Here is a 13893-nt window from a genome sequence, read left to right on the forward strand (position 1 = left end):
AATGTCTGTCTTGTAAATATTTGAAGAAAAAATGAACTTGAAGTTTGTAAGCTAGATGTAGATTTTCAAATTATTTGATTCCTCTCTCTCATTATACATATCACCCAAGCAAGTAACTCCATAATTCGCCCAAGATTTGCCTGCTTGGTCTTGAAACACCTCGAGAGTAGGGGATTCCCCCACAATGGATATTTTTCATGAAATGTTGGTAAAGTACACCTAGCAGACATAGCTCGCCAAATATATACAGTATCTCTTACGGTCTTGAACTTCACTCGCTTAAAATAGTTTGGGTCTCCAATTCCATATAGAAACGTGTCCCTCTGATTTCCTAGGATAAACCCGAAAACTGAGTCTGTCTGATCCAAACCAAGCAGGCTACGAAAGCGACCCGTAAAGGAAGCCCAAAAATACATTTTGAAATCTGGGAAACCATGCCCGCCCTGTTCAAATGGAGATTTAAGCAGCTCAATTGCCCTCCTAGGTTTTTTATAACCCCAGATAAAGCTGCTAAAACTTCCTTCAAGTTTTAAAATATATATATTGGGAATTTCAAAGGAATAGACCGAAACTACAATAAAAACTTAGAGAGAATTTTCATTTTTATTAGGTTACACCTGCCTAACAGACCTACAGGGAGCCTATGCAACATTTTAACAGTTTAAAAGTTTCATTTAGAAGTGGTGCATAATTTAGGTCGATAATCTGATTGACTTTAGCTGTTTTCTTTACCCCCAAGTAGGTCACAGCAGTACAAGGCCTAGTAATAAGGTTTTAAATCCCAACCGTAGTGAACACTTGGGTTTTATCAGCATTCAGTTTTTAGCCTGAAACATTACCAAATTTCTCTGCTTCTTCCTTAATGCTTAACAAACAAGATGATGGACGGAATGCTGCACAATGGCAAAACATTCATCGCCAGTTACATATCTGGGTTTAATCGATCGTTATTTTGCTCACCAATCCACCCCAGTTCAGATATGGCCATATGCAAACCAGTCTTGACCCTGTGCCTCATAGGGAACAGTCCAGCCGAACTGCCAAGCCATGTCTTCCCTAGACCGGAATCAAGCACCCTAGGACCGGTTTCTGGCTATCAGCCGTCTTCCGCCGGGATAGCTTGACTCCAGTGGTTTAGTGAGCAAGGGACCCACGTCTGGGCATACCCTTCCCACATAGGGGGAACAGCAAAACACACAAGATGACGGATGGAATGCTGCACAATGGCAAAACATTCACCCCCAGTCACAGATCTGGGTTTTAATCCATTGTTATTTTGGTCACAAAACCACCCCAGTTCGGACATGAACATATGCAAATCAGTCTTGACCCTGTGCCTCATGGGAACAGTCCAGCCCGATCTGCCAAGCCACGTCTTCCCTGGACCGGAATCAAGCATCCTAGGACCGGTTTCTGGCTATCAGCCGTCTTCAGCCAGGATAGCTTGACTCCAGTGGCTTAGTGAGCATGGGACCCACGTCTGGGCATACCCTTCCCACATAGGGTGAACAGCAAAACACACAAGATGATGGACGGAATGCTGCACAATGGCAAAACATTCACCTCAAGTCATAGATCTGGGTTTAATCAATTGTTATTTTGTTCACCAAGCCACCCCAGTTCAAACATGGCCATATGCAAATCAGTCTTGACCCTGTGCCTCATGGGAACAGTCCAGCCCGAACTGCTCAAACGTTCCGTCCATCAACCCTTTTTGTATCGCTTTGTTCGCCTTAAGTTGGCAGGGTATGCTCAGACGTGAGTCCCTTGCTCACTTTGCCACTGGATTCAAGATAGCCTGGCTGAGGAGGGTTATGAACCCAAAAACAGTCACAGGATGCTTGTTTCGGGTCCAGGGAAGACATGGCTTGGTAGTTCGGGCTGGACTGTTCCCGTAAGGCACAGGGTCAGACAGATTTGCATATGGCCATGTCTGAACTAGGGTGGCAGAGTGAGCTAAAGAATGGTGATGGATTAAACCCAGATCAGTTGACTGGGGGTGAGTGTTTGATTTACTCAAATGTTCCGTCCATCATCCCCTTTTGTATCGCTTTGTTTGCCCTAAGTTGGCAAGGTATGCTCAGATGTAAGTCCCTTGCTCACTTTGCCACTGGATTCAAGATAGCCTGGCTGATGAGGGTTATAAACCCGAAACTGGTCCTAGGATGCTTGTTTCGGGTCCAGGGAAGACATGGCTTGGCAGTTCGGGCTGAACTGTTCCCATGAGGCACAGGGTCAGACTGATTTGCATATGGCCATGTCTAAACTCGGGTGGCGGAGTTAGCTAAAGAATTGTGATGGATTAAACCCAGATCAGTTGACTGGGGGTGAGTGTTTGATTTACTCAAACGTTCCGTCCATCATCCCCTTTTGTATCGCTTTGTTCTCCCTAAGTTGGCAGGGTATGCTCAGACGTGAGTCCCTTGCTCACTTTACCACTGGTTTCAAGATAGCCTGGCTGATGAGGGTTATGAACCCAAAACCGGTCCCAGGATGCTTGTTTCGGGTCCAGGAAAGACATGGCTTGGCAGTTCGGGCTGGACTGTTCCCACGAGGTGCAGGGTCAGATTGATTTGCATATGGCCATGTCTGAACTCGGGTGGTGGAGTGAGCTAAAGAATGGTGATGGATTAAACCCAGATTAGTTGACTGGGGGTGAGTGTTTGATTTGCTTAAACGTTCCGTCCATCATCCCCTTTTGTATCGTCTTCCTTAATGCTTGTCATGGCCTCGCCTGGATTAGTTGCATAGACCACGATATCATCAGCATATGCTGTGATCTTAAGTTTAGAAATCTTCACTTCCAATGGCCTAATGTGTGTGCAAGATTGTAGAGTACGCAAAAATGGCTCTATGTACAAAGCTCAAAGTAATGGGAACAGGGGGCAACCCTGCCTAGTCCCACACAAGGTCCGAAATGGACGGAATCGAGACCCCAAATGTGACAGCTTAGCCTGAGAATTGCAATATAGAGCCTGTACCCAGGACCAAAATTGAGATCTGAGACCAATCTTGACCAATACGGCCCATAGGAAATCCCACCTGAACCGGTCAAAAGCCGTTTTGGCATCCAGGAGTATCATGCAGAAATCAATCCCTTTTTTATCTGCAAAATCAAATGCTCCAATAGCCGTATTGACGTGGGCAGTAGTGTCCCTTCCCATTATAAACCCATGCTGCCTAGCAGAAACTAAACGAGGCATGAGCGGAGCCAGGTGAGTCGCCAAGATTTTTGAGAATTCCTTGACCTCCGAATTAATAAGAGATATTGGCTGGTATGACCCGCATTCTGTTGGTGGTTTGCCTTTTTTTTTAAAAGGCACAATTTGTGTTGTGTTCCTCTACTCCGGCACCTGCCCACTAATAGCCACAGATTGTATTACCCTGCACTGGGGCAAGAGCAATACCCTTTTGAAAGATTTATAACATTCTCACGGCAACAAATCATCTCCGGCCGCCTTCCCCGTTGGTAGTGCTGATAGCGTCGACTCCACTTCTTCTACCGAGACTATCTCATCTAATAGAGCAACTTCCTCAGCATCTGCTACTCAGATACAGCTATCCTTAATGTAGGGTAGTATGTTCCCTTGGTTCGGTGCCCACGTAAGCGAATAAAGCTTTTGAAAGAACAGAAGAAATTGTTCTGAAATGGCTGAAGGTTCAGTGTGCAGGAGCCCATCTGTGCCCTTTATAGCGCTTATCCTGGTTTTAGCCTTTGCCTCTGCTGTCTGATAAGCCAGTACCTGCCCTATATGCTCCCCATATTCATATCTTTCTAAACGATGTTTACTATAGCTAGCCGCCATTTCGTCCCTAAAGAACTTCTTCACTAATATTCTTCCATCTATTATCGACAGGAGCAAAGTGTCTTCTGATCTTTATTTATTGCCTCCGCATGCTGTTTCTCGATGTTACGCAAATTGTGCACCAGAGACTCCATTTCACTTTTGCGCTTTTTATTTTGCAAATAGATATATTTTTGTGTATTGCCATTTGGCAAACGCTTTTGTTGTGCCCCAACCAATTGCTGGTGATGCTGTCCCTGTATTTACTCAAGAAATCGCTGTCCATCAACAAATATCTAGGAAAAGAAAATGGCCTGACTTCCCTCTTCTCCGCTTCTTCCCTAAGTGATAGAATAATGGGGTTGAGGTCTGAGGTAACCGGATGGCATATTTCCATATCTGATGTTTTAATTAAACCATCTGAAACCCAAGCCATGTCTATGCTGGAGTAAGACTTATCGGGAGCTGAGTAAAACGTGTAGCCCGTACTGTTGGGTATCTGTGTCTCCATGCGTCTTTGACAGACTGGAGCCTTGCCATTTGAAGTATTGCAGCACACGTCTTACGCATTCTAAGATTACAACCTTTTCCGCTAGTGTCTATACCGTAGTCTATGACGCAATTGAAATCCCCCATAATCAGTCCTTCACCCTCCCAGTTTAGCAATTCTTAAGTTAAGATATTCAAAAATAGCAGGATCATCCACATTAGGACCATATACTGCTCCTCACCTCAAGTTGAGCGAGTACTCAAAGCCCCCATAGATCAGATTGACTTTTTATCACTCTACAATCAAACCTCTTATCTTTCAAAATAGCTACTACTTTTATAGATACTGATTGAGTAGTACATATAATAATATCAGACCCTAAGTGCTTTAACATGTTTCGGTCTTTGTAAGCAATATGTGTTTCTGTTAAAATGACCAATGGAGGCTGATACATTTGTAACTTTTCGCGATTTAACTATCGCTTAGTTGCGCTATTGAGACTAGCCACATTCCAGGCCATGCATTTAACCTGGTTCATGATAAAATTTCTGACTTTTAGATAGGTCCCCTTTACCACCTTCGATTTCTCCTGGAATATAATAATCATTAGTATATTGCCATTGAATGCAAAGAAAAGAAACTTAAAACCTTCCATTTGCCCTAGACCAGCAGTGCCCTAGTGATGATTTTTTTCCCTATTTTCCCCCCTGACCCCACAAACCTCCCAAACCCTCCCTCCACCCTATCCCATAGAAAAGGACTCACCCCTTTAACCAGCTGCTGCTGTCAGGGCAGCGCTACAGAGCTACAGCCATGGTGGTCATCCCTACACCCCCTCTTAATGTATCAGTGACTTTTTTTTTGAGATAGCGCTTGACTTAGCCTATTACTAATATAGCGGAGGCATAGTAAGCAGGGCTCACAAGGTCATACACAAAAAAGAAAACCCAGAATTTTTTTTTCCCCTTTTCTTCCTTTTTAAGTCAAAAAGACCACCCTGCAAGTTAGTCAAAGCCCCGCACATTGTTTAAGCTTAAAGTCCATGTCCAAAAACATTGTAAACCCCCATTCTGCATCATTTCCGCAGCTTCTATTTACCACTTGGCCACTGCCTGCCCAGTTTCCTTTTCTTCAACAAAAAAGTAATTGTGGCCACCCTTAAGGACTTTTAGGCATGCAGGTTCTTGCAAAAAGGCCCGAGCCCCAAGGGCTTTTATCAGATCTTTAAATTGGTGCAACTTCCAACGCCTGTCCATTGTAACTTTGCTTAGATCTGATCATACAAAAAAAAGTAACTGCTTCAACTGTTACTGGAGAGTTAGGTCGGGCTTTCAATGCAACTGCCTGTCTCAACAAATAATTTTCAAAATAAATCATAAATGGACGAGGATATTGGCCCCCCTTGTTCCTTTGAGCTAATGGTAATCTATGAACCCTTTGCAACTGAGAGTCCCAGTCCCAAGCGGAGAGGTTGGGGAAAGCCTTCTGGAATAGTTGGACCATGTAGGCCCTCAGGTCCGCCCCTTCCGCACCTTCTGGAATGCCAAAAAATTCTATGATTTTGTCGGCGCTGGCAATTTCCCATGTCCTCTAATTTAATCTGAATGCCTGAGATCTGGTTGTCATGCTTCTTTGTAAGACCATCAGTAAGTGCAGATAGTTCCTCCGTATCCGCAACTCTCTGTTGCAACTCTGAGATATCTTGGGTTATCCCTCTGAGTTTATCCGCCATCTCCTGTAGAGGCTGTTGAATTATGTTATTATTTTTTTGGACCTGAATGTAGTGCTGTTGAGCTTCCTGTCTTTGCTCATTCAAAGACTGTAGTATCAAGCAGAGTGATGGTGTCATAGCTTCTTGGCTGCCTGTTGCCCCATCACTTAATGGGACCACCACCTGAGTTGCTTGAGTGCCTACAGAACTAACAGCTCTGGGGGCTGAATATGTAGATTGCATCCCATCCGGGTATCCCAACTTAGAGCTATCCACCAGTAAAGGCACCGGGTGAGCCTTCATTGGGTTACTCTCAGTAGGGCTACTGCCCGAGATCCGTAATGCCATAGTCTTGACACCTCACTTTCCCACGTGGAGTTATCACGTTTTGACCAACAAGCCATTTTTCTGTTTTGTTTTTTGCCTTCCCTTTCCCTTTCTTATTTGTAGATAATTTAACAGTGTTTGTCAGCAGTGTGGAGAGCTCAGTTGGTTCCTCAATATCATCGAATGAGTCTGTCTCGTCGCCCTCCCCTTCTCCCTGTTCCTCCAAAATGCCATTGATAGCAGTACAAACGTTTGCCACCCGTTCCTCCACTTTTTTTGATTGACCTGTACCACTAAATCTACTGGGCATATCAAGTGAATTAGATGGGCTCCTGCCCAATACCTAGACGTGCACACTGGCTGAGTTAATGGGTGGGCAGAGGACATTGCCCCTCCACTCCCTTCTCTTACAACTGTATTGCTATTGTTTATACTTGCAACCGCATCTGGGAGCGTGTCAGCCATAGTAGCAGAAACAGTATCAGTAGCGGCACTGTTGTAGTCTGAGATCACTGCGAGGAAGACCTTGGTCATTTTGTTGCCAATTAGATTATCCTTTTCTAGATCCCCTACAAGGAGCTCTGCTGCTTTCCCAGATTGCAAAAACCACAGTTGATGGACAGAATGCAGAACAATGTCATGCATTCACCCCAGTACAGAGATCTGGGCCTAAATCCATCGTTTTTTTGCACTCCACACCACCTCAGTTCAGACATGGCCATATGCAAATCAGTCTGACCCTGTGCCTCATGGGAACAGTCCAGCCCGAACTGCCAAGCCATGCTTTCCCTGGACCGAAGACAAGCTTCCAAAGACAGGTTTCTGGCATTCCAGCCGTCTTCAGCCCGGCTTGCTTGAATCCAGTGGTGTGGAGTGCATGCGACTGCAGCAAGCGTGATAGCGGCTTTCCAAAAGCCGTGCTGAAACTCTCCACCGTGCTCTGGCCATCAGACATGCCTGCTTCCCCTGCTGCAGCGTTCTTTCCGGCACGGGTGTTCCTCGGGGCAGTTTTTGGCGGGGCCATCCCTTGCCTGGCCTCAGTTACTGGAGCCACCACCGGAGTCACAGCAAAAACCAGACCCGACCAATCAAATACCGATCGGCCGGCCAGCCTCCAGGAAAGCAGCCGGGACGCCCACAGTAAAAGGTCGAACTTAGCAGTGAGAGGCCGCCACATCCGTATTCCTTTTTCCTAATTGCGGAGAGGTCTCAAGCTCGAATTTTTGTTTTTTCTGCTTATTGCCCGAAATCTGCTTCAGCGTAGGCGCTTATCTCCATCTAGTTTGCGGGTGCGGGGAGAAACACTGCTTGGCTGAGCTCTGTGGCGGCTTCAGTCCGCCATCTTGCTCCTCCTCCTTCTGGTTTAGTCAACACCCGCTTGAAGGTATATTTTCTGCAGTAAAAAATGTATCTAATGGCTTAAGCAAGCACCTTTCAGATATCGCTCCAGGCAGCTTCAGCTGTCAAGGAGACCACATACTGCCAATACTTTAACAAATACATATAAGAAATAGTACGGACTGAGTGGACTCTGGGTCAGGGTGTTTATGGGTTACCGTTGCTTGAATAGGCTGTCCATCAAGGCTATGGCACTTTGAGGATGTTTTCATTATCCCATTTTTCCCTCTATTAGTGATGTTGCTCAAGTAGTTCTTTTATTAAACTGTGAAAGCAACATAACTGGCTAGTAATTCAAAGTCTATGTGTGTTTTTGTTATATAGACGTTATTGATACTAAAAATGTCAGTTGCTGGTTTATGACTTTCTTGTTTAGGAATCGTGCATCCTCCTTGCAATCTAATCACCCATGAAAGTTCATTTGCTATACTTTGCTGTCTTGATACAGTTGCTGGATTTAAGCTTTTACACCAACAAAGTATAGACTCGTAAGCACTCAAGGTTTGTAACAGCTGTACTGAAAGTCCTAGCCCATTGTTAGAAGTATCTACTATGCAACATTTTTCTTTTAATGACTTTTAGGTTCCCCATGTACAAGGTAAACTTCATTTCCTGACTCCTTTTTCTTTGACTGTACAGTTTAACACTGCCAATGGAATCTGTTCAACAAAGGGACCTTACTCACAGCTTCCATGTTTTTGTAGGCCAAGAGGTTGATTCATTATGATATTTTCTTTCAAGGGCAACTGGGAGCCAGTAGCGTCTTAAAGGAGCATCCGCTGTGAGGATACGGGCCCCCGAGCTCCGGTGGCTCCCTCCGGCACTGCCAGGTCCGTGGCCAGAGAGCTCCGGACTGGGTCCAGAGCGTTGGGTGCCCCTGCATGTACTTTGCAGGGGTGCCCGCTCAAGCTTTGTTATGCCACTGCTGGAAGCTACACATACAAAGTCTATTACCCAAAACTGCCCTTAGCAAAAAGCCAGACCTATTAGCTTTGCTATTGCGTGTTTAAGTAAAGTGAAACATCATGACTTGTCAATGCTTTTTCTGTTTTCCCTTGCTTTTAAATTGCTAGCTGAAGTAGATAACCTTTCTGTTGACTTCTATTTATTTTCTTTAGAACAAATGACTGAGAAAGCACCATGACCACACAGCTCCACATTGCTCGTATACACACACTCATTAATTCACAATCTAGGACCTGCTTGAAACACATGCATAAACCCAGTGCACAAGTGACAACGTTATTTCTGGTAAACAGACTTTGAAAAAAAACATGATTTGACACTGTACGAAATACTGCTGAGGCAGGCATTATGCTCTCGAGCAGATTGTGCTCAGCGAAGGAGATGACTTGAATCTTTACAAGTCTGTTGCACCAAATATGTTGATAAAAAAACATGAAAGGAAAGGTTATATTGGAGCTAAGATGTAGTAATGGTCTCCTGCGTTTTTTTGAGTTTGTAAATTATATATATCTATGAAGCAAGCAAGTTTGACTGGCCTGTTGAGCACTCTATCACTGCCAAGGAAGAACAACCCTAGCATCCTGTAGGAGCATGGACAGCTCTGCAATAACAAAAATTCATTCTCAAAGGAAATAATGTCCATACACTGTGACTTAAGCTATTTATGAAATCAGTTCACATGAAAATCAATACCTTTAAACAAATCACAGAAAAAAATAAAAGAAGCCTTATCACAAAAATGAATACAATTAAAAACGTCAATTAGGCCATAAAAGCAAATAGGCGCACTTACAACACCATCAGCGCAGCCCGTAACACATAAAAACAACAAAGAGTGCATAACAAGCTGGCCGGCTGCAGACAACCTGCATCCATCAAAATTCACATAATAAGTAGTAAAACTGCATTGAGAAAAACTTTCCTGGAACTACTGTTTTGTTATAACACATATATAATGTAAGCACACACAAATGCGCAATTGTGACTTCTTGCTCCTGGTTTCTTTTATTAATTGCCAGGACTTGATCGACTGTTGGGTGTAAGTATATCAAGTTATTTTCAATGTATAGCTGTTTCAAACTGCGCATGGCTCCCTTTTTCGTTGCTCTTTGAATGACTGGGTTTATGTTACCACCCACCACTATATGGTTTGTTCACAATTATAATTTTCTTCACTTCTAGTAATATTCCAGCTTGGCATCAGGTTACATCACTAGGCTGACAGTGTATTTATTATGTTAGTTATTAATATCATAAGCTGCAGTAGTTCTGGATCACTCACATCAGATAATACTTGTAGAGTGTGTTGCTGTGAATCAGGACCACTGCCCCCACATCCAAAATTATCGTACATGCCCTTGTGCGCCCTACCACAGACTGACATCCATGCCGCAATTCATATAAGGCAAGCAACTAAAGGTGCTGAATGGAATACTTGCTACAGTTTCAGCTACTAGCAATCACTTCAGACAGCACTCCGGTTCATCATTTTATTGCTCACTGCACCAATCTAGTCAGGAAGCAGCCACATGCATTAGTAAATCTGTCTTTGTCCTGTTCCAGAATGAAACAATCCAGTCTAAATTGCAAAACCATGTACCCATAGAACATAAACACAAGCAAATCCAAACTAGGTTTATATCTGTAGGTACTCACCACTTAGGTGCACTGTAGAAACAGTGGCACATGAAACACAAGGCAACATATTGGTATGAATGTTTCAAATAACAGATAAACCATGTAGATGTTTGAAGTACGGGGGACCATTTAGGAATTGGTGGAACAGGAGTTACTTGTAAACTGGTGGGGCTACTGCCTTGCCAAACCCAGTGTTCCACCATCCCACATAGTGAGTCGTTATTCAGAAAAATCCAGATTATATACAATGACAGAACCAGCCTGGGCCGACTACGAATTCTTTCTCCTTCAGATCTGAGAGCCTATTTCTTATTTTATTTATCTAATTTGGAAGGGGTTTGTTTGGGCACTAATTTGGTTAATTACATTCTGGAGAGCAGTGAAGTGACAATCTACTCCTCTAATATCTGCCTTCCTCTCCTTTCATTTTATTTTATTTATTTATTTATAAAGTTATATATAGTGCGAACAGGATCCCGAAGGATATCAGAGCGCTTTACAATAAGTTGGAAGAGGGGAAAAAAATGAAGTACACACAGCAATTGTGAAAAACAAAACAAAAAAACAATGCTAAACAGTGAACAATGGTACACATATAAGGTATAATAAAATGCAGATGGTACGATCAGTGACTGTTAGTTGTACCATGGAGCTAGAAACAAAGAGTCAGCCGCCTTATGGGTGCCTCCGCCCCTTAAGGTAAGAATTTGCTCATTAAGAATGTCTTAGTTTCCAGTTTGACAGCCGTTGTCGAGGTGAGTCTGTGAATGTCCGGAGGAAGAGCGTTCCATATTTTAGGGGCAGCACCAGAGAAGGCTCAGTGACATGTACTCTTTTTGCTAAGGATGATCGGTTTCAGGAGGAGAGTAGAGGCACTTCTAGATGCCCTCACCCCACAGGATAATTCAAGTTTTTGCACCAGATACGTGGGAATATTGTAGTGAAGGGCTTTGTGCGTCAGGATTGCAATCTTAAACTGTATTCACACTTCAAAGGGTAGCCAGTTGAGAGATTTAAGGACTGGGGATATGTGCTCATGTCCTCGAACTTCTGCTATTTGGCTTCCTCCTCATCTTCTCTGCTTCCCTTTCCAGCCGAGCAGATATCTAGTTTTTTTTCTCCATAATGCAGCATTGCACGTTCAATGAAATGCAAGCAATTTAATGAAGATCATTCCATTCACTAGGCTCCTTAGTAAACCCTTTCACTTGGCAGTCTCCTTGAAATTGCTTCTATAATGTCTCCAGTATGAGTTCTATCTCAAACTATTTTTAACATCTACATGAAAATGTTGGGAACTCTAAAGGGTTCACCCCAGTAACCCACCTGAAACCCGAGGAACCTATGTCGGACCTCACCAAATCAACACATTACCAATAGCACTTTCAGAACAAAATGATGCCCCCGACTTTGTGTGCAAGCCTCAAACAAGTGGTTGAAGCCCTGTGCTTGTCTCAGAGTGTGGGAATGCCATTCTCACGGGCCCGCATACATCAAACGGTGCCCCATTTAACAAAGTAGTTCATGTAGATTCAAGTTCAGTAACTTGCCAAAAAGAATGATCACACTGATAATGAATGCTCTCGTTGGTCTTGGAAGGAAGAAGCATGCTCGAAACATGATGCCTTGGATACAAAGTTACATATACCCAGTAATAGGAATACACACATCAAAAGCAAGGTACAGACAATACCACAGATGCTGAAATTAACAATAGGTACAATATTACACTATAATCCTGGCTAAGAGTTTACTTGTATTGACACATTCTCATATTTCTGGAGGAAGTTCTAAATTGGAAAGGTCTTTCACCAATGGAATTTCCTTCAGCACACTATCCCTATGGTGGTGAAAAATCCAGGAGTGAATTGTTCTCAGGGGTTAGCACTTCTTTTAAAAGGGAAATGATTTCCCATTACCACCCAACTATTAATCAGTCCTCATGCCTTCTTATTACTGACCCCCAATCTCTGACACATGAACACGGAGAATATAGGGTTGGCCAATTTGCTACTCAGCTTCAGAAGATCTCTAAACTCACAACTAATCACAATTATTCTTACTCTTAAATGTCTAGACCCTTGTTCTTAAAGGATAACCCAGAATGTATTTGTTCAGTCTGTAGTTTTCCACTTTATGTATTTTCCTTAAAAATATTTGAAGTATGTGTGTAGGTCGGTGTCAAAGAAACTCAGAACCAGTTAAAAAAAATATATAATAATGCAGCTAAAATAGAATAATCCACATATTACACGTTTGCCACCTGAATGATGAACACTATTGAAAGGAAAAGATAGAATTGCATATCTTACCTTCCAGATTCAAATGTAAACCATGTGGAATCACGGCCATATCTCCTCAAGGAACTGAGAGGCCACATAACCAGCTTCACTTTAGCATTGTGAATGTCCCAGAGATAGATGTTCTCATGTGTGATCTGCATGGTGCATTCCCCATAGATGTCTAAATTTGGTGTAGGCATTAGATATACATTAAATCTCTCTGAAACAAAATAAAGGTGGGAAATGAAACATATCAACATTATAATGAAATCCTGTCAATTTCACTGCATTTCATGTTTTATCATCATTACAGGTTGACACACAATCATTATCTTTACAAATGTCGGAACAAAACGAATTGGACTTCATTATATGCTGAGTCACTTTGATCCAAACACATACACAAAAACTGACCATGCCCTTGCAATTGAAGCAAACACAAATGTATAGATTCAATAGAACAGCTTAAAGATGGCCTGTTCCGAGAGGCAATATAGGGCTTCATTTAATGTGAGTTATCTGGTCTTTTAAACTTCTGCCCCTTGCAGACTGAAGACATACTACCGATCACTTGTAAAGGGCTTGTAGGTAGGGGTGAGAATGATATTTCACAGAAGTGCAAAATAAGGAGATAAGCTAGGTGGACTCTGCCTTTTCTTTTTTAGTTCACCCACGAAGTTGACCGGGTCAAAAACATTGACTTTTGCTCCGTGGGAGAATACAGGAAAAGGCTGAGTCCTACCAAGGAACTTGAGAAAACAATTGCATTTGTGTGTCCCGAGCTGCCCCGAACAGCATAACAGCAATGGGACACATCAGTTGCCCATTTTTTTGGAGAGTGGGCTGGGATCAGCCAATAAAAGGGTTCTAATCACAGTGTCCCATTCTGTTTCAAGAATTCTGATTAGCTGCAGTCAGCCACTCATGATCGGTATTTGCAATTATACCTTTGTCATATCCTGATGGCAGCCCATTCAACAATTAAAGTGACAACCCATCCAATCATGGACTATTTCATGTCTGATAGATGTGTTGGCCTGTAAACTCGCAGTCAATCATGATTTATGGTGATACTACTACTGCCTTCCTCCTTTTTTATATGGAAGATGGAAACCAATCAGTGAAATTTGCAGATTGTAAAAGTATTTGTTTAGCCTGGCGCTAAATGTTGGTGAAATTGAAGCCTTGGAAAAGGGCTTTTGCAATATTTCAGCCATAAGTCATTGTCTTTCTTCTTGCCCCATTAGAAGCTGTATCTTCATCTGCATTAAAGATACAATTGTTCTTAAATTAAAA

At 42.9% G+C, this 13893-nt stretch overlaps 1 protein-coding gene across 1 annotated transcript in view; it reads right to left on the reverse strand.

The window, feature by feature from the left end:
* Positions 1 to 13893, reverse strand: part of DOK6 (docking protein 6) — a 1609598-nt gene that overhangs the window by 909931 nt on the left and 685774 nt on the right. The window contains exon 5 of the mRNA XM_086967445.1: positions 12628 to 12817. Within this exon, the coding sequence (XP_086823571.1) occupies positions 12628 to 12817 (190 nt within the window). The remainder of the gene's footprint in view (positions 1 to 12627; positions 12818 to 13893) is intronic.

Source organism: Lissotriton vulgaris, chromosome 4_1 (assembly GCF_964263255.1).
Source record: "Lissotriton vulgaris chromosome 4_1, aLisVul1.2, whole genome shotgun sequence".
In the NCBI taxonomy this organism is placed as follows: domain Eukaryota; kingdom Metazoa; phylum Chordata; class Amphibia; order Caudata; family Salamandridae; genus Lissotriton; species Lissotriton vulgaris.